The sequence below is a fragment of the Poromitra crassiceps genome (genome assembly GCF_964638095.1).
Source record: "Poromitra crassiceps genome assembly, chromosome: 5".
Lineage (NCBI taxonomy): Eukaryota > Metazoa > Chordata > Actinopteri > Beryciformes > Melamphaidae > Poromitra > Poromitra crassiceps.
The window spans coordinates 34,029,461-34,050,177 of record NC_139642.1 but is presented as its reverse complement, the minus strand read 5'-3'; the positions used below and the strand labels follow the sequence as shown (position 1 = coordinate 34,050,177).

At 40.4% G+C, this 20,717-nt stretch overlaps 4 protein-coding genes across 4 annotated transcripts; all 4 read left to right on the top strand.

Moving 5' to 3' along the window:
* Positions 1-699: 699 nt before the first annotated feature.
* Positions 700-5,497, top strand: polr2i (RNA polymerase II subunit I). Its single transcript, XM_083637632.1, has 6 exons — positions 700-840; positions 1,034-1,088; positions 1,878-1,951; positions 2,355-2,429; positions 4,771-4,822; positions 5,120-5,497. Exons 1-6 carry the CDS (start codon positions 779-781, stop codon positions 5,180-5,182), a joined length of 381 nt encoding a protein of 126 aa, XP_083493758.1. The 5' UTR covers positions 700-778; the 3' UTR covers positions 5,183-5,497.
* A 716-nt stretch (positions 5,498-6,213) lies between these two features.
* On the top strand, positions 6,214-9,240 carry pglyrp5 (peptidoglycan recognition protein 5). Its single transcript, XM_083637044.1, has 4 exons — positions 6,214-6,277; positions 6,846-7,041; positions 7,255-7,373; positions 8,642-9,240. The coding sequence occupies exons 1-4, from the start codon at positions 6,253-6,255 to the stop codon at positions 8,869-8,871; spliced, it is 570 nt and encodes a 189-aa protein (XP_083493170.1). The 5' UTR covers positions 6,214-6,252; the 3' UTR covers positions 8,872-9,240.
* A 2,106-nt stretch (positions 9,241-11,346) lies between these two features.
* Positions 11,347-12,582, top strand: foxg1c (forkhead box G1c; the record flags this gene model as incomplete). The annotated part of the gene is made up of 1 exon (XM_083637308.1): positions 11,347-12,582. The coding sequence occupies one exon, from the start codon at positions 11,347-11,349 to the stop codon at positions 12,580-12,582; it is 1,236 nt and encodes a 411-aa protein (XP_083493434.1).
* Positions 12,583-16,581: 3,999 nt separating this feature from the next.
* snrpd2 (small nuclear ribonucleoprotein D2 polypeptide) lies at positions 16,582-19,440 on the top strand. Its single transcript, XM_083636978.1, has 3 exons — positions 16,582-16,706; positions 18,625-18,804; positions 18,993-19,440. Coding segments are annotated over exons 1-3 (357 nt in total). The 5' UTR covers positions 16,582-16,704; the 3' UTR covers positions 19,168-19,440.
* The last annotated feature ends 1,277 nt before the right edge of the window (positions 19,441-20,717 follow it).

Sequence of the window (20,717 nt, the reverse complement as noted above, 5' to 3'; positions counted from 1 at the left end):
ACTCCGCCTAAGGATTGAGACTATTATTTACAGCCCATGATTGAGACAGTTATAGAATGGAGCCATACTGGGGACAACAGGAGAAGGTGTGACAGGCAGCACCCAGAAAGCTGTAATTGAATTTTGAAGGATACAAGGTTGTATGATAGGATCTAGTGAATTATAGTTTTTAGACTGTTTGGTAGGCCTATTTAATTTATTATTTCAAGATTCAATTTAATAGCTGTAATCATAATTACAAATGAAGAATTTGACTTTGTGCAGTATATAGGCTACAGCACAGCGATCATATCAATGGCAGAAGATGATGCAAGCGAGGGGGGGGGTCAAAAAGTCCAGTAATGGTGGGGGATAATATCCATGTAAATTGTACATGTGATTGTCTAGTAAAAGTAATTTGAGTGATAGGCCTATATAATGGGAAATGATATATAATAGGATCCGTGGCGTGTTATCATTTCCATTGGCGGGGAGAGGAAGGGGGTACATCCATGGGGTACATCCATGGGGTACATAGGGGGACCTCGGTCGTTTGCCAATTTCATAATGTAGTAGTGTATGATAAATACCATGTCTGCGTACTCCGGTACAGTAGGTGGCGGTATGCACCTTTAAAGTCAATATTGCAGTCTGCCACAAAAACGAAAAGAATGTCCTTAGTTTACGCATGCGCATATGGTTCTGTTTTCAAACTACAGAGGGTCGAGATTGTCGACACGAGTCCCAGTCCCACATTTATTGCTTTTGTTGAGTTTTTATTCATCACGAAGTTATTCCAATGGAATTAGACAGCGGTACATATGAACCAGGATTTGTTGGAATCCGGTTTTGTCAAGAATGGTAAGTTTATGGACGAATAATTGATTGGAGAAAATAACGTTAGCCTACATGTTAGCCTACTTAACCACATTAGCCTTATTATTTTGTTATGCTCCGACTATGAATAAATATGGAATAAATGTAACGCTATACGTCGTTTGTTTTTGTTATACACAGTATGACATCCACTAAACACACTGACTCTATTTTGCAGTAACAACATGTTGTATCCGAAAGAAGACAAGGAGAACCGTATCCTTCTCTATGCAGTAAGTGATCATACTGTAGCTAAGGTTATCCTTTTTAATTTACCTCAACTGCAGTTTGGCTAATAGTGTTGTAGGCAGCGGTCATGCTGCTTCCACCATTCCCTTTCAGGTTTGAATGATTGTATAGCTGTCACCTCAAGACTAGGTGCCATGTTTGACAAGCCTTTCCTGTACCCTGTGACGGTAATCACGGCTGTCTTATGGAAGACAGTATCCCAGGGAAACAGCAAAAGTTTAATAAAATATCGTGTACAGACAGACCATTTGCATTTGGAGAAATATGGTAAAGCTGTTACCAACGGAGGAAGTCAATGGTTTTTGATAGCATACATATCCTGAGTGCTTGCCATGCTGATACCAAAGTCTTGAATGGGCCTCCTTTGGCAGCCTGGTTGCCCACAAGTGTTTCCCCAAAAACAGCCACTTTAGCTGTGGTGCTGATGAGTCCAAGATTTTGGTGGAATAACACAACGTATTCAGGTCTCAGTCTTGACCTTTGCAAAATAAATGTGTGCACCATAATGGCTGATTGCCCATCAAAACTCTCTTCAACGGGTTGTTATTAACTCTGTAAGATGGGAATTAAAAAGATCTTGTCACATGGCAATGGTATACCTACAGCAATATTTCTAAATCCCCTGTTTGTTTTATTTTATTTTTCCATTGAACTCAAACATAAAAAGTAATACATAATAATAATCATAATAATGATGATAATAATAAATCAAAACTCACTTCAAAAATAGCGCAATCTGAAGCTGTAACTGATTTAGATGTGTCAACCCACAGTGCAGGAACTGTGACTACCAACAAGAGGCGGACAACAGCTGCATCTATGTCAATAAGATCACCCACGAGGTTGAGTAAGTATGGGAAACCACAGTGACCACAGTACCACAGTAATATTGGCAACAGTGCTGCCGATTACTTTTCTATGCCACACAAATAGACTAGGTGTATGTACGTTAGAATGGCTAATATCACTCCATTATTTCTTCAACAGGGTTCACACTCACACTGTGCACAAGTGGCTAGTCTTTTATGTGTGTGTGTGTGTGTGTGTGTGTGTGTGTGTGTGTGTGTGTGTGTGTGTGTACATGTGCTGCAAACATGAGTGACTACATTGCCAAACATTTGTAACGTGACAGCCCTTCTACATGTACAGTAATATGAATACATAAAGTGTATGTGACTCCAGGCATTCCAGGGCTAGGTGCTGGCATGTATCGTGATCATTAATCTAACCTTGTTTCCCTCTTTCTCCAGTGAGTTGACACAGATCATCGCTGATGTATCTCAGGATCCAACGCTTCCCAGGACAGAGGATCACCCCTGTCCCAAGTGAGTTTTCACCATCTTTCAGTATTCTTCAATCCACCAGGAAATAATCCATCACAAACATGCCGCTTTACAAACTTTATTTTCACATCTAGGGTTGTCACAATACTAGAATTTCTAACTTCGATACAATACCCAGGGAAATATCAATATTCAATACAATTTTTGATACCACGGGGGGAGGGGACATTTTCAATCTTTTTTTTTTCTTGTTAAACTATAATTTTAAAATTAAAACAATATTTTAAAGTTGTCTGAGATCCAAAATGAGTATCAGCATAAAAATAGTATAGCATAAATTGGCACGTAATCTTAACCTTCGCTGTATTTCTCTTGTGTGTGAGAAGTGAATCTCAGTCTGGCTCAGTCAATTTACAGGCACGCCCACTAGACTACATTTGCCTGTTGGCTGTAGCTCGGCCACAGCTGAGGTAGCAGTTAACAAAGTCGTACTATGCTGCCGGACACATGTCAGGGAAGTGCAGCTTTGACAATATGTGGCTTTTCAAAGACAAGTACCAATTATGGCTTGCAAAAGACAGACACAAGACGACCTACATCAAACTGTGCTGTAAACATCGCTGCGCTCCATGTGAAGCGGAAAAGCCCGAGAGTGCAGCCGCTGTTGCAAGCAGCACAATTCCCTGCATGAGTGAGTTTATGAATGCGACATCCACAGATGCTAACGTTAGCGTCCCTCACCACAGCAAAGAAACAGACAAGTTGAGATGTGTGTGTGTGTGTGTGTGTGTGTGTGTGTGTGTGTGTGTGTGTGTGTGTGCCAAACAAAGTAATGTATTGTCCCTACTCCCTGGCCTATACCATTTAAAGCAGTGATTGATAATCATATTTAATAATGTTTTCTGCAAATTGTGTCTCAGCGTTTCTGCATGGCACTCAAGGTTAGGGCTGGGCAATATATCAATATTATATCAATATTGTGATATGAGACTAGATATCATCTTAGATTTTGTTATGGTAATATCGTGATATTGCATAAGTGTGGTCTTTTCCTGGTTTTAAAGGCTACATTACAGTAAAGTGTCATTTTTCATTCTAGCTGTTCCATTATTTGCCTTTCCCCATTTAGTCATTATATCCACATTACTGATGATTATTGATCAAAAATCTCATTGTGACAGTATATTTTGTGAGAGTGATTTTGTCCATATCGCCCAGCCCAACTTTAGAACCGAACATTTAACCCACTTTGTAGAAAATACTGACCATTCAGCCTAAAATATACTGAGATATCATTTTTGGTCCATATCGCCCAGCCCTACTCAAGATCTTTGTCGTTGTCAGTGTTGGGGATAGTAACGTGTTTGAGTACTAACTGATCATGTTCATTTGTAAATTATTGTCATGTTAGTACTCACTGACCTTTTCATGTATACACAGAGACTTTACAGAATGTTTGGTCATAGAAATTTGGTTTAAAGTATTGGAAAAGTCATGGTGAATCCATTGGCAAAATGTGTATGAACCCTGTAGTTTACTGCTAAGTGTTAATATATCTTTCATATCCACTCTGGTGTAATCAGACTAGTAAATAGAGAGAGGGCAGAGAGAGCAGGTGGGGGTGACATGGAGGAGGTGAGTGAGAAAATGGGCAAATATTGATGGTTAAGACCAAGACAGAGTCCAACCGTCTAATCCTAATGTACAAATTCCCGTAATAAAAGTTCATCCCATGTGTTAGTAGTAAGTGATTTTTATTTTTTTTGGCATGACAAGCGACAAGACAACACACCTCTTGCCGACTTTAAATGCACATGGTTTCTTTACCAGTTCTGTATCCCTAGATTAACATTGTCTCCACTCTTTCACTTATCTAAAATGTTCTTATTCTGCCACAGTTGTCTTTGCATATTGAATGATTTTATGTTTTCTTTTCTTTTCTGAAAATGTGATGTTGGGCAGTGTGTGAGACTTTTAATTTGTAACTTTAAAGGAACACTCCGCCCATTTTCAACCAGCTTTGTATCATTAGAACATCAGTAGTATATCAGAAAACTGTAAACGGTTTTGAAGTCTGTCATTTAATTTGACAGTTATTGAGTGTTAAAGTGTGACTAACTCAAATTAATAACTCATTAACTCAAATCAACTCTCAATAACTGTCAAACTATTCATCATTCATCTGGTTGGGCGGAGTGTTCCTTTAAGTTTGAGTTAAAAGTTTACTTTAGTTTTGGAGCTGAGATCACATTCAAATAAACGTATAATTAATATAATCTACATGTCATTGCTGCTGCTTTGTGACTTGATTATGAAATGTGATGCTGGTCAGTTTGTGATACAGTAGTTTCTAACATTGTGCGCTCATCATGTCTCTTCACAGATGTGGACACAAGGAGGCAGTGTTCTTCCAGTCTCACAGTATGAAGGCTGAGGTAATGATAATTTATATTCAAATACATATAGTATCATTCCTTATTTAGTCTTCATTTCATTTGTGTATAAATGAATTTACTACCTCGCCATGGTCAGCAGCATGTCTTTTTGTATTCATCCATTAATGGAATCAGCATCAGTGGTATGTAATTGTCTACTGTTAAAAGATAATCAAGCCCAGTAAAAAAAAAAAAAAAGGTACAAGGCTAATGTATAGAATAAACTATTTCATTACAGTATATCCCAGCAAACACAGTTGATGTCGGTCAGTTTTAGCTTTGTTCTGCCCCCCACAGGACGCTATGAGACTGTACTACGTCTGCACTGCTCCTCACTGCGGACACCGATGGACTGAGTAAAGATGGTGATGATGGAGAGGTCAAACATAATGCATCTATAAACATTCAAACATTATCTACCTGCAGCTGAAAACAGACTACCGTAGCTATGCAGTCAAGCTGTGAACCTTTTTGGATTACTCGCCTGGTCATTTGTTTTCTTAGGATTCAGCAATGCAGTTTGTTTTCAAATAGCAGAAAACTGACTCCCCACTTATCTTTATGTATGATGACTTGTGTTGGACCTCATCTTGTGAATATAATGTATTAATAGCTTTTTACCTGATGTAGTTTTATTTTCAAATGTCTGCATTGTAAGATTAAAAAGACCAATTGTTACAAATGCCTCTTGGATTATTTAATGGAACATTTTGAATGCAACAAATAATGCTGTCATAGTATTGCTAACATGAACATTGCATTAGTAAGTCCTTATATTATTAGGGTTATGCCAGAGCCTTTTCCCAAGCATATGGGCTAATTAAAGGAATAGTTCACCCAAAAATGAAAATTCTGTCATCAAGTTACTCACCCTCACCCCAGAAACAGGTGAGGTTTGTCCATATAAAAACAAGGGAGGTTAAAGTCAATGGTGACTGGTTGTCTCTCCAGTTGTGCTGGCAACTTCCCTGTGTGTTATATAGACAAACCTCACCTGTGTTTCTGGCATGAGGGTGATTAGGTGATGACCGAATTTTCATTTTTGGGTAAACTTCCTTTAATATGACAAAACAAGCGAAACTACCAGTTTCCTCATGAAACTCCCATGACTGTCCACAGTTCTTCTCTCGCCATATTGAATGTTTGCAGTGTTGCTGCAGCTTCCTCTTTTTGGAGGCAGGATATTCCAAGCTACAGTACCTGTTGGGTAACTGGTCCCTCCCTATTACCCTCTGAGCCTGACCAGTTGGAGATTATTGCTGAGCACATTGAAAAGGCATGCATGAACATGCAACCGGGAAGTACATGGAAGGTGTCATGCTCCAGACCACACCCCCTGAAGAAACAAGTTCTTTGATAAGTCGGCTGTTAGGTAAGCAGTAGCACTGGGACAGTTTGCTGCTGGGCAGTCAACACAATCAAAGGCAGTTATGTGTGGAGTTAACGACCAAAGAGGTATGAAACTATACATGCCGTTTTGCACTAGAAATGTTATAGCAGAATATTATAGTACTCAATGCTGCTACTTATCTTCTTAGTTCCAATACCGACAGTGACAATGGGCAAGTTACGCAGGAGATGTAGTTACTTACTTATTACTCCTTGGTATCAAAGGTAATTAGTTACCTTACTACTTTTGCTTACCCTCTTCCAAAAAAGTTAGTCTGGCTCCTTTTAGAACTGAATCCACTTTATTAGAACAATAATGATTAACCTTACAGGAGGAGTCAACAAGCTAGACAGCCAAACTGCATACTTTTTATTTGATTTTTTGCCTAAATCATGTTCTGGCAACACAGTAGTGGTCTCACATAGCCAGACCTATCTCCACATTTCATTTTAGCCAGTGCTGGAGGAAGTAATGCAGTATTGAAGTTAATTGGATTAGTAACTGTAATATAATAACTTTTTTGAGAAGTGTAATCCCTTACATTACTAGTTACTGGAAAGGTAATACAATTACAGTAATGCGCTACTTTACTGCCCAACTGGTTGTTAACACATGTTTTTAACTGCTTTCCAGTGGAGGTTGTTTCTCGGCTACAGTGGGGAGCAGCTGCCCCTCGACGCAGGGACACTTTGAAGGGCTCTGCCCAGAGAGTCGTCATTCACCACACGGCGATGGCAAACTGCAGGGCCCTTAGACAATGTATGGACCAAATGATCCTCATACAGAAGATGCACATGAAAGAAAGAGGCTTTGATGACATTGGATACAAGTGAGTATCTATTCTACATTCATTCCCTTCAGCGTTCAAGCAGTCAAAAGGATGACACTTCATACCTGTAGAGATCTAGGCAGCTATACTTTTGGAGTGATGTGTATACTTATACAATGTATATTTCAGCAAAAATAAATTATATGTCTACTTGTGTGTTTTCTGTCAGTTTTCAATGCAGTGGGGTACTCAACCATTTTCTCTATGTTTCAGTTTTCTTGTTGGAGGAGATGGGACAGTGTATGAGGGCCGTGGATGGGGTGTGACAGGGGCACATACCAAAGGCAACAATCATGACTCTTTGGGTGTTGCCTTAATGGGCAATTTCAACAGTAAGCATGTTTACTCTCTCTCGCTTTTTTTAAACTGCAATGAAACAATAACTACAAGGAAAGAAAGAACGTTTAAAAACAGCAAGTGTTAAAAGCTGCTGTTACATTTTCCTTTGGCCTATGGGAAGGTTTTGTCATTTACTATAGACTCGTAATTTACTAATCAGAGATTTACTTAAAGGATGGGTTTTCCGTGGGGAATATGAATATATATTAAATCTCACGCCCCTAAGGTTTTCGAATCCGTTGAAATTTTTGAAATTGGATATTCACTGCCAGAGATATCAAGCATCTCTCACATATTTTTTGGGCCAGCCGACGCGTTTCGCGTCATCTGGCCTAAGTCCGCCTTGCGGAAGTCGTGCACCTATGAACTACAACTGTTGTTGGCCATGGTCCCGCCTCTAGAGGTCCTCCACGCCCCTTCAGAGGCCTTGACCAAAACAAAAACGCAGCCATCTTGTCAACCGCCTAGCCTGCTGTAGCTAATATTAGCTTCCCATAGTTCCTTGCAAAGAGACCATTATCTCGGGAACGGAAGCACTAATCGACACGGGACTGGCGGCATTGGAAAGCTCGTCAAATTTTACATCTAGTAGTAGGTGGGTTGAAGTAACGAAATCAACGCTGAGCAATGTACCCGTTTTTACACATTTTTACAGAAAATAGTTACAACATCAGATGCGCGTAACTCCTACGAAAATGCCTTAAAATGCATGAAAAAATTTTTATGAAGACATCTCCCGACATATATACTACCGTTTACATTTGGTGCAATTTGGAGGCAATTGATTTTCGATTTATTTTCGATTTATTTCTTCTTCTCTCCATGTCTTCTCTCCATGTCTTCTTCTTCTTTGAGTTTTATGGCGGTTGGCAAACATATATGTGCATTACCGCCACCTACTGGAGTTTGATATCAGCCAAACGCCTGAGGGGTGGGCATGGAAACGAAGGCCACGCGAGCCCAGTGCATTGTGGGAAATGTAGTATTTCGAGTCCCCGCACCCCCCCCCCACCACCCCCCCCCCCCCCCCCACACACAGAGTGGATTTCTGGTGATATCTCAGGCTGTAAACAACCAATTTCAAAAATTTCAACGGATTCTAAAACCTTAGGGGCGTGAGATTTAATATATATTCATATTCCCCACGGAAAACCCGGCCTTTAATTCATGGATAAATTGTCTGAGTTCAATCCACTAATATGTTACTGCAGTTGCAGTAGCCTACAGTAATGCAAACCGCTGTTACTTGTTTTGATTTCAGATGACACACCAAGCACAGAGGCGTTGTTGTCAATCAAGCAGCTCCTGCGGTCTGGAGTTTCCCTGGGGTATTTACACCCAGAGTTTATCCTGCTCGGGCACAGAGACCTGGGAAACACACAATGTCCTGGAGAAAAACTTTATGCCTCACTACCATTTCTGAGGAATCTCACATCAACAACGCCACATTTGGAAGAGTGTCTTACACAAACCCTCACCAACCGTCTATAGTTATTGGAATCAAATCACATAATGATGAGGACTTTGTTGAATGAACATTACCTCTCCAATCCCTTTCGTCTTTCCATACTAACTTGTGTCTTATCAGGGCTGTCTAAGTCTGAGCTAAGAGAAGGTGTTGGTAGTATTCTAACAAGAGGTCCTGCAGGTTTCACAGCCTGGACTTCCTATCTCATACAGCAGAGGGTGCTGTTGCATTGCCCAGGTGGGAAGGGGCCTTGGCCTTGAGTGCAAGCAAATGCACATTTAATATAACCTACTGTATATTGTCTATGATATTCTCACATTAACTTGAAAAAAGATTAAATTATTATTTCAATGTGTTACAGGCTACTCCATGTTTTGAGTTAGCGCATATTTAAGCTGTAAATAGGCTTCGTTTTTTAAACTTTTTTGTCTTTTTTTGTCAAATAAACATTTAATCTTACCTTGCTTTATGCTATGGTTATTTTGGTGATAATGACGACAACAACAATAGCCTAGCTAGCTAATATTAATAATAGGCTAATAGGATTATAATACTTTTGTAGGCCTACTACATTTTGGACACAATTTGTATAGGCTACCCCCTCCTCCAAGGCTTCATAATTCAGAGTGACACTGCGAAATCATCCCAAACAAACAAAACATGAAATCAAACATTTGGCAGGGGGAAGATCCAAGGGATTACAAGTGTTTAGACAGCAGTCAGTGCGTGCTTACTGGCGCTGCAGTGCTACAAACATTCCCAACAAGTGCTCACTTGTATTGCAGCACGGGGATTATGGAGGGGACCCATATCAAATTGAGTCAAAGAGGGTAAAAGGTAAGGGATGATATCGTTCCGTGCTCACTTCTGATTGGCCCAGTCGTGTTCGACGCGGTAAAACCCCCAATATGCGCCCATACCTAGCCTATGATCGTAAAGTTTAAATCAACAGTTACTGTTGATTTAAATAATATTGCAGCACTAACAGAGAATCATTAGTAAAGCTATAGTATAGAACCTGGCCTATATTTTGAACAATAGTGATTTGCGAAAGTATTAAATTAAATTTAACTATAAGGGTTAATAAAGGGCTATTTCTTAATTAAGGTAGCCTAATTAATTTATCGCTCGTTACAGCAACCTGTAACGAGCTTCCGGGCTGGTGTGAAATCACTGTTGGTGGCCTCTTGTGTGCCAGGCAGACGTCAAACCTACACTGCAAAAAATATGGAAGCCTTTTCATCTATTGACTTTTTTTTTAGAACAATTAGGCTAAAATATGCACTGACATAATTATTGTCACTGTTTCCACTTTAGATCAAAGTGTCTCAAGAATTTCCTAAGTGTCATCCTGATATGGAGTGTCATGTGACAGGGGTTTATTGTGTCAAGTGTCAACATCAGCATCTTGACAACAATGAAACAAGAACAGTCACCCAGTTCACCATGCAGAATTCTTTAATTGTTTTTAGAATACCAATATCAAGACGGGATATAGGCAGGCCAGCGTTAAGCCATCGCCACTATATTGAACCACTATGCTCTGTTTGCTTGCCCAACAAGATAATTTCCACACCTACAACTAATTCTTATTTTTGATCGGCTTTTTGCCAAGTTATGGCGTCAACAAAGGGGGAAAGTAAAGCGCAGAAAGAGAGAGGGAGGCTACCCCAGAGGGCTAGACGCAGGTGGGAGTCTTGAGTTTCAGGAGTCACGGAAGTGTTATAATTGAACCCGAGAGTTCACCGATCAGTCAGAGAGATTGGCAGCACACTCATTTATCCCGGGTTTAAACTTTCTTCTGCAGGGGACCATCAGTGTTGAATGTAGGCTAACGCCGTTACGCACGAAAGAAATTGCATTATTTTATAAAGTAGGCTATAGAAATGATTTCCCTTGGCCTATAACGGATTGGATAACGGATTAGGGATTACTATTTCAATTGGCAATTGGCAGATTGAAATAGCCGCTCCTCTAAATAGAGCCCATCATAGCTACATGTGGAATTATCCAAACCATGAATGAATAGTTTTCATTTCCATCGCGCTATTGAGATAGTTTGATGTGAAACGAATTGCCCTTCGGGGACATAATAAAGTTGAAGTTTGAGGTTTGAAATGGGATGACATGTGATGTTTACTTTCTTTATGTGGAATTATAGTGTCGCTACTTTGATTTTATCAAGGAAAAAAATAGCGAAGGCTAAACACGTCCCATGTGATTTTTGATGAGTAACAAATTAGGCTACTACCTAGGCTACAGAGAGTAATGATGACTTGTTACTTTTGGAATGAGTAACGAGAAATGTAACGCATTACCCTTTATGTAACGCGTCCAACGCTGGTGATCATGCGCATTTGTTTTCACCGGGCCAGTGTGTCTTTGGTAGCCTACCTCAGCACTTTGGATCAGCCAGCGCGTCTTCGCTCCGTGAAACAGTAACCTGTTCCCCCCCTGATCGCCGGGCGCCTTTGGGGATCATTTTTTCTGGTTTTAACATGGATGATTTGAAAACTCCTGTCCGATTTTTCCACAAGTCTTCATTCAGCATCAGCAGCCTGCTACTGAGACGAGAGGGAGTGATGAGCGACGAGGAGGCTTCTTCCCTGTCCCAGAAACAACGCTCAGGACACCCTGCAGAGAAACCAAAAGTTTGCACTCAAGAAGAAAACTACAACTTTGACAGTGACAAGAGCTGCGACAAGAAGAAACAGTGCTCTAAGGCAGTGTTGGCAAATGGCAACCGAGATGGAAATAAAGGGGAATCGAAGAAAGGTGGAGGAGCAGAAGAAAACGTTAAACCGGAGAAACCTCCTTTCAGTTACAATGCGCTTATCATGATGGCTATCCGCCAAAGCCCGGAACGACGGCTCACACTCAACGGCATCTATGAGTTTATCATGGGCAACTTCCCATACTACCGGGAGAATAGGCAAGGCTGGCAAAACTCCATCAGACATAACCTGAGTTTGAATAAGTGTTTCGTTAAAGTGCCGCGCCACTATGACGACCCGGGTAAAGGCAACTACTGGATGCTGGACCCCTGCAGCGAAGACGTCTTCATAGGCGGCACATCTGGGAAGCTCCGGCGCAGGGCCCCAGCCGGCTCCAGGGCCAAGCTCGCACTGAAACGGGGTGGAGCTCGTCTGATGTCCCCCGGCACTGCGACCAGCGTGGCTTTGGCCGCGGGCTCATTTTACTGGCCGGTGCCGTCGTTTCTCCCTCTCCAGCCGCCAGTGCGCACCCACCTCGGCGCAGGCTCCTACCTCGGTCATCATCCTCACTTCTCCAACCACTCCGCGTCGGTGGTTTCGCAGCGGTCCCGTGGGCACCACATGGGCGCAACAGGTGCCGCGGAGGCCGACCGGTTCATGCAGACCCACCAGGAGATGTCCTACATCGGAGTCAGCTGCGCGCAATCCCGTCGCCATCAAATACGCGCAGCATGCACCGCGTTCTCCGCATCAATCCCGTGCACCTTGCCTCTGTCTGATCCTTGTCATTTTAACATGCTCTCTGGACAAGCCAGCTACTTTTACTCGCACCAAATACCCTGTCCCGCAACGTTTACCCCGTGCCAAGAGGAGTGCGCCGCGTCCAAGACTTCTCCAGGACACTTTCTATCCAAGACCGGGCACTCAGACCTCGGGGGGTCCTGTAATGACATAGGCCTACCAAATTATTACCCTCAAATCAACTCAAGCCCCCCTCTGTCTTGGAGTGTAGAAAAATAATATATTTAAAATGGCACAGTACTCAATAGTTATTAGTTAGTCACATGATGTAGAACTTAGCTGGATAAAGTTGAGTAAATATACTTGAAGTCCTACAAGTGCAAGAGGTCATGTCACGTAAAGAAATGCAGCAGTCTAGTGAGTTTATATCTGCAATGTTGGCTTAACCTCTTTTATTTGTGTATAGGCCCAATAAGAAAAAAGTAAATAAAAAATGTTCTGCACTAAAGCTTAACATTTAATAGAAACGTTTATTTCGCAATTTGTGTCAAATAGCCTATAAACAACAGCGCTGAGGCAAAAAGATCTCATCTAAAGGGAAATTGTTGCATATAGCCTATGTTTTCAACACACATGTCCAAAAATGTGCGTGGCATTTATAGGCCTATATTTAACATATCATTGAATGTAACGAATATTTATCATTTATACATACACCTGTAATTGATGTAACTTGGTCTGCAATAAGTCGATGTTAATTGGAAAATATATTCCTGGTTTAGAAAGACATTGTTCTAGACACTACTTTATAGCTTTTCTCATCCATCCTTTTCCGCCCAACTGTATGCACTTAGTATAAATTAAAGTGATCTTTCTGTTTTGCGTGCATGTCACTGTTTTAGGCCTGATGCTATCGCATGAAATTCTGCTATACTGCAAAATACAAAATAATTAAAACAGAAGCTATCCCCTTGTCTGGAGTCATTTATTTTAGCCAATAGCCAGCAGGTTGACCAAGGCACCAAGCATTCATTGTTTTATAAAAATGAAATCAGTGTGATTCATCAATCTCTTGTCACTGACCTAATTGTCATTAAAAAAAATCGAGGTATAGAAACTGTGGATTATTTATTCTCTGATATGGGTTCTATAGTACACAGAGAATTTGCAGCCAAAGTCAATTTCAAATCCCACAAGGTCTAATTAGTGTAGTTTAAAATGGCGGTGGTGGTGGTAATAATAATAATAATAATAATAATAATAATAATAATAATAATAATAATAATAATAATAATAATAATAAATAGGCTAAATAAAATATGTGAGACTGAGTAGAACTCAAATGTGGAATGGCAAATAAACAGCTCCTTTGTTGCACTAATTGTTTTTAATCTTCCATTCCCTTTTACGGTATTATGTACAATTTTATAGGTCAAATCCATTGGCATCCAATCTTACAGTCAATTGTATTATTTACCATTAAACAATAGCCTATATAAGTTGTAGTTTTCAATGCACAGATATATTCCAATTCCTATATTTCAATGCATTTAATGTATTTTTAATTTAGATTTTTCATCTCATAGGCCTAATTATGGCCGAATTGTGACACTAAATCTTCTGACTTGACATTAAATGTAGCCTAACTGGATGTACTTCCAAAAACACACTGGGCTCAGATAAAGTTAATTAATTTATTGATGGAATCTAATGGTGGAACTATATTCTATAACTTGATGAGGATCTGCATGCCGCTGATCCTAAACTGAAAGTGCTCCTGTAAAGATCATCAGCTGTTCAGATCTGCAGCTGAGGATTTAGCAGCAGGAAGCATTAGTTGTATGTGCAGAGTATATGTAGCCTGATGTAACCTAAAGAGAGGTAGACATGACATTTCAGTCCCACTGATCTTATTGATCTATCTTCCGTTTCAGCGCATGACATCACTGCCTGCTGAACTTTCCCTCACCTTTTTTCTTGGTTCCTCTGAGATATAAGTTAATAAAAATAGATGTATGGGGATACAGATTAGAGCAGCGTCCTGGAAGGCTGCCTCCATTAAACAAAAGAGCCTTTTATCAAAAGACCAGCCAGCCAGCCACCTCTCCCAGCACAGTCTCATTCACAGTCGCCTGTGGTGCAAGCCGACTGGGATGGATCGGGTAACTTTAAACAGCGACAGTGTTGGCAAACTCCAGGTCTAGATACACAGATAATAATAATAATTTCATTACTTGCATGAGTAATTGTGGTGCAGGGGGACAGAGTTGTGAATCAACAGGTTTGGTGCAAACTGTAGAGTTTTATGCTCTGAGGCAAGAGTAAGGAGATACTGTTTGCTGTATAGTGTCATAAATAACGACCTTCCTCTGACAGGTACCATACTAATAACCCTAGAGCTCTAAATCAGCCCATCCTGATTCCTGCTGAGGGTAAATCATCATATATGGACAGCTTTCATTAGACTGTGCACACACACACTTGGGCCTATTGGTTCTGAGGTCCTGCAGGCAGACACGCACGCACATGCGCGCGCGCACACACACACACACACACACACACACACACACACACACACACACACTCTTGTGGTTTATTTTTTAAATGGCCTATATATTCACTGAAATGTGTTGGTTTCCTCACTGTTTTTGTTTCTGATTAGTCTCTGAAATCCAAAATATTAAGAAAGTCTACAGACTAATTTAGTGAGTTACTTTATTGTGAAATATTAGATTATAATTTAATATGCAAGCAGGCCATAATGATAGCTAAATTACTTTGTTTGCTCTTGCACATTCATCAATCATGTTGGAGTAATCCAACAAGACTTAATCACATAGCCTATCATCTTTTCAAAATAACATACCTGTAAACTAATGTTTGTGCTTAAAATTGAACAAGTTTGTGTCTGTCTGTTATTGTTAAAGTATTGCAATCCCCTACACCGGCCTACATAGTCTAGGCAGTCTACTAAACACACACACACACACACACACACACACACACACACACACACACACACACACAAGCAACAGACTGAGCTCACTTTACAAGCTGCTCATAGAGCTCTATTGAAGAATGTGACTGGTTTATGGCAGACTCTGGGTTTAAGTTGTGGAAGAGTGAAGAGGGGCAGCTCTAAGTCTTTTGGCTGAGCTGCATGTGCTTCATAAAGATAGTCAAGCTCTGGAAATCAATCCCACACACTCGCCTCTCTCAGCAGCACACAGGCTGCCATTATCCGCAGCAAGTGGCTTCCACAGGTAGATTTGCCACCCTTTGAAATAAGGTGGGTGGGTTGTACACCCCTAGGCGTCTGTCTGTCTCTTGCCAGAAAGCCAATCTCTCAGTCTCATTGCTGCTGTGTAGATAGTGTAGCCTACATCGCTCCCTCTCTCACACACTTTCCCTCGTTCTTGTTGTGTGTTAAAGAGCAAAACAAAGACTTATCTGTTTGGCTCTCCAGTATCGCCTTGGCTGCTCTTTCTGCCATTGAAGTTTTTTTTCTGTCTCCATTTCTGAAAGAGACGAAAACAGACTATGAATTCTTCAATCTGTAGAAATGTCATAGCCCAGTGATCAAACTTTTTCACATCAAGGACCCCTAAACTCGACACAAATTAGGCCACGGACACGGAGCCCCCATTTGATACGATTTTGTCCTATGGTCCCCCATCTGATACGATTTTTGCTTTTAGATGTTTTATTACAAAAGTGTATGAAACCCATGACCAAAATAGTCATACATTCTGTCATTGTGTTACTTATGGATGGAATTATAGTGAAAATGAATTATTCCCCTTTTTGCTGGGGACCCTGAACCCCCCCAAGGACCCCTGGGGGTCCCCAGACCCCACTTTGAGAACCACTGCCATAGCCTATAATGAGGAAGGGGATCTACATTAGGGCTCACTACTTCTATCAAATCAGCAGTTTAATTAATAATTAATTAATTAAGTTTAATTAATTTAGTTGAGCTCTTATTATATTATCATACGTTTAATCAACTTCAGCAGTTTACAATTTAGTTGAGGTCTTATTACATTATCATAAGTCTAATAAACTTCAAATTCTGAGTATAAAAAAAAAAAAAAAAAACCTATCGATGCACTCACTGACAACTCATAAACTGGAACAGTGGAGTCTTAATGCAACTTTCAAGTTTCAAATAATAATGTTCTAATATCGAATGACTACACACCATTAACACAATTTCTGTACACAGTAATTTGTAACCCGGTAATCATCGCAGCATTTTGGAGCGCATACTTGTTGACCCGGAAGTAGTTGGTTGGTGCAACACGAGAGATTCGTTGTAGAGACGAAAGCAGCCAGTGGAACAGAGGAGGCGAACGTCCGAGCATTTTTCTGAAAGAAAAGTTGAACTCTGAAGAATCAAGCATGTAAGTTGCTACATTTAAACGAACCAGCAGTTTCTTAACTGATGGGTTTTCAGTCTCAGCGCCTGAATTCCCAGTCGCTCGCTCCAAACAGCCAGCTAGTTACAATGCTAACCTTGCTAGCATTTTACTACGTCAGCTAACATTATGCTAACGTTAGTGGTAGGAAACAAGGCCAGTTGGCTAGCTAAAAAATAGCTAATCTGCCCTTCAGTCTCAAATAATGTTACATACAAAAGTAACGACGTAACGTTACCGTTAAAGCAAGCGGATACAAGTCGGTAGTGTCAGTCTGCTTCAGTGTAATTTTGCAAAGTTATGGAATTGAAGCCGCACAATAGATTGGCTATGAGCTAGGCAGCTATAAATGCTAACGTTACTTTTCAGCAGGAATTTTTGGACATGCGCATGCCCAAAGTAATCAGAATCAGAAAAACTATTGATCCCCGAGGGGAAATTGGGACATGCTACAGTTGCTCGTACTCAGGCATGGAAAAATATCAACGTAAGCATCAAACATTATAAGAGACAATAGGACTGTTCCATACAATGAAATATAATACAATAGAAGTTACATAGCCTATGTACAGTAAAGTGTCACAAAAAGATGTGCCTTCTCCATCAGTCATTCTTAAGTACCTTAATAAAGTGAAATATAACTATAATATAATCGGACCCTCCATTCAGTTTGCAAAGTATAATGGGAGCATAAACGATCAAATCATAGTGTTGCATATCTACAACAATTGAGATCAAACTAACTTCTGGGTTGGTTAACCTAGGGAGATAGTCTGGCAAGTGAGACTAACCTAAAACTAACACATAAATGTAGGTTGATTTTTTGTGTATCAGTCCAGTGGACATGGTGTCGTGGTGTTTGGTAGGTGTGCTGTTACCTAGATTTACCATTCTCATAACAAGATCAGAGGTTTGAATCCTTTAACAGCAAATGTGTCCAACTCTGAAGGCTTCTCCTGCACTCTGACAATTTTGTTTACATTTGTGTGTCAGAGCAATATGTGACAAATATGTGACTTGGATAGACTGCATAATATGGCAGTGTAGAAAATGTAAAAAAAAAAAAAAAAAAAAAAGGGGGGGGGGGGCACTTAAAGGAATTATTAGTTCATCATGAATTGTATGTTGCTAAAGCGTAGTGTGAACAACAGTGCTGTTTGTGAGTGTGTTCTTTTTCGGCTTCTTCTGGCAACCAGCAGGTGCTGAGTGTGTGTTAGAGATGCAAATGGAAATTAAATTAATTGAATGAAAAGAAAATTATCGAAATCTTGGGGGGCAATTTTTGCCCCTGGATCATGGTTTTTAGGGGCATTCTGAGATTTCTTGGGGAATTTTGTCCTTGAAATTCCTATACTGGACTGCTCCAATTGGATCAAATCTGCCTGGTATCTGTTATCCTGTTAATAGAGTACCACATAGGGATGATGTATTTTTTTAGGCCTTTTTTAAGTTCCTTTGTCTCAAAGTAAGTGGAATTTCTGTATGGGAATTTCAGTTAAATGCCTGAAATAAGCGTCTGGTTAACAAAGGTTTATGAAATGTTGAACTTCTTCTTCGTGTAAGCAAGATAATCAATTTAAGACCACTTTGGCTTTTGAAGTGTAAATCTCCTATTTTCAGAAAATGCTTCAAAAGTCATAAAAGTGACCCTCATTTGTGAAGATTATCTTGCTGAACACAAAGTTATCTGTTTCATAAACGTTTGTTAACCACAGACCTTATTTCAGGAATTTAACTAAAATTCCCATACAAAAATCTCGTTGACTTTTAGAGTAGACGAGGGGACCAGAAGTGCTAACATCTAGGTCTTCTGGACCTGCAGTACTCTATTCTGCATACTTTGTGCTTCGTTACACATTTCTTGATGTGGTTTTGCTCTGTGTGTTTTTTCCCCTTCCCCCAGGAGTCTGTTAACCAAGCCCAAGTCAGAGATGACTCCTGAGGAGCTCCAGAAACGGGAGGAGGAGGAGTTCAACACTGGCCCCCTGTCTGTGCTCACCCAGTCAGTCAAGAACAACACACAGGTCCTCATCAACTGTCGCAACAACAAGAAGCTGCTTGGAAGAGTCAAGGCTTTTGACAGGTATTGACCGGTCACTGATTTAATAATAAAAAATATGCGTTTGAGTCCATGGTATGATTATTCTTATTATTATTTTTCCCCTTCTCCCAAATTTTGCTATCTAATCTGCTGCAGTACACTATGTGGATATTTTTTTCTATTCTGTTTTTCTTTCAAGTAATTCATTCTATGTTTCGCCATCCTTTCAGGCACTGCAACATGGTGCTGGAGAATGTGAAGGAGATGTGGACAGAAGTCCCCAAGAGCGGAAAAGGAAAGAAGAAGTCCAAGCCAGTGAATAAGGACCGCTACATTTCTAAGATGTTCCTTCGGGGCGACTCGGTCATCGTCGTGCTGCGAAATCCCCTGATCACAGGGAAATAAACTGTTTTTCATCACCCGACCCAACCTGTTGGTCACAAAGCGTTTTTTGAAAGATTTAATGGCCGTGGGCTATCGTTACCTTCTTTTCCCCCTCCCCTTTTTTTTTGTTTTTTTTGTTTTAGACTACGGCCATTGTTGTATGAGAAATTACAGTGTGTACAAGATGACGTCTGTACTCTGTGGAAAGCTGATTAGGCATATGAATGCCTGAGGTGTTTTGTTTTGCCTAGGTTGCTCTTCTGTCTTTTTTCATTTTAATAATAAAAATGCTGAAACAAATATATTACAGTGTTGGAAACATTTATTTAAGTCTGCTTTGAAACATGACATGGTTTAGTACTTCTACGAATATGACTACCGTAGTATTCTAATTGTGCTATATAAAATGTTTATTGTTGATAATTGTTTAAACGTTTGAATTCCAGTATCATTATGTTAACACTTAACAAGTACCAGTCATTTTAGTCCCAGGTGTAATTTCTGACTATTCAAAGATTATGCTATAAGAGTTTACTCCCTCCATTCCGTTAACCTCTAAAGTGGATTTCTATACCAGCGGTCACTCATTTATAGTACAGGAATAGCTACATCAGATGCTGTGTATTTGAAAGGCTCAAGCAAAAAGTTCTCTCCCTCCTTTTCTTGCATATCCTTGCCAGTCCCCCCTCCTCTCTCCTCCTCCCGCTGTCACCCCTTTCACTCTCCCCTGACAGCATCTTAGGTGTCGGGGTTGATTTCAGTCAGCAGCGCTCAATATGCGACAAACTGCCGTTTAAAGGCCGGCTGCATTATTGATGAGACCAGATGTGCTGACTGTCACTTCACACCCCGATTTCTCTCTCCATTTCAGGCTGTTCCTCTCTACTGCTTGGCCCCTCCTGACCACTTTGTTAATTGTCTTAATAGCCTAACAGCCATTCTCCTCTTACTTCTCTCAAACACTTGGCACCTAACTTCTGCTCGTTCACACCCTCACGTTTAGTGGTCAAGGGTAGTGGATGTTGCTTATGCATGAGCAAATAAATGCTCAATCTGGTTGTTTTCGATTTTTTTAAATAGGAAAATAAATGACATTGATTCCTGCGTCAGATTTAGTTTTTGTTTGTTTTTGGGGCATAGGACATAGGTCATGCTGCTTTAATCTGCTTTGGTTATAGTTGTACTGTCTGTATATCACCAAAATATGGCTTATTGAAACAAGTTGAAGTCAAAGGAGGAGGAGCACAGCACTTAAAAAAACTAATAAGAGTTTCACATGCTTTAGGCCCATGTACTATAATGGCTCCAAATGTGTGTTCTATTGGCAACTGATCTTAGAATTCGCCTCGCAAACCTATCCTGACCCATTCCTTCTCACCATGAACTTCGAAGCAAGTCTAAACTTTCCCCTGCTTTTCTGTTGTGCTCACATGATCTAAGATTTAGGATGTCCCAGTTTTTTGATGGACCTTAGCCTAGATTACACCTCATCACTGCTGCTGTTAACCCGTCATCCTGAGGGCTGCACCTGTGGTGCATCTGTGTGGCCAACAAGACACCTCACTGATTTA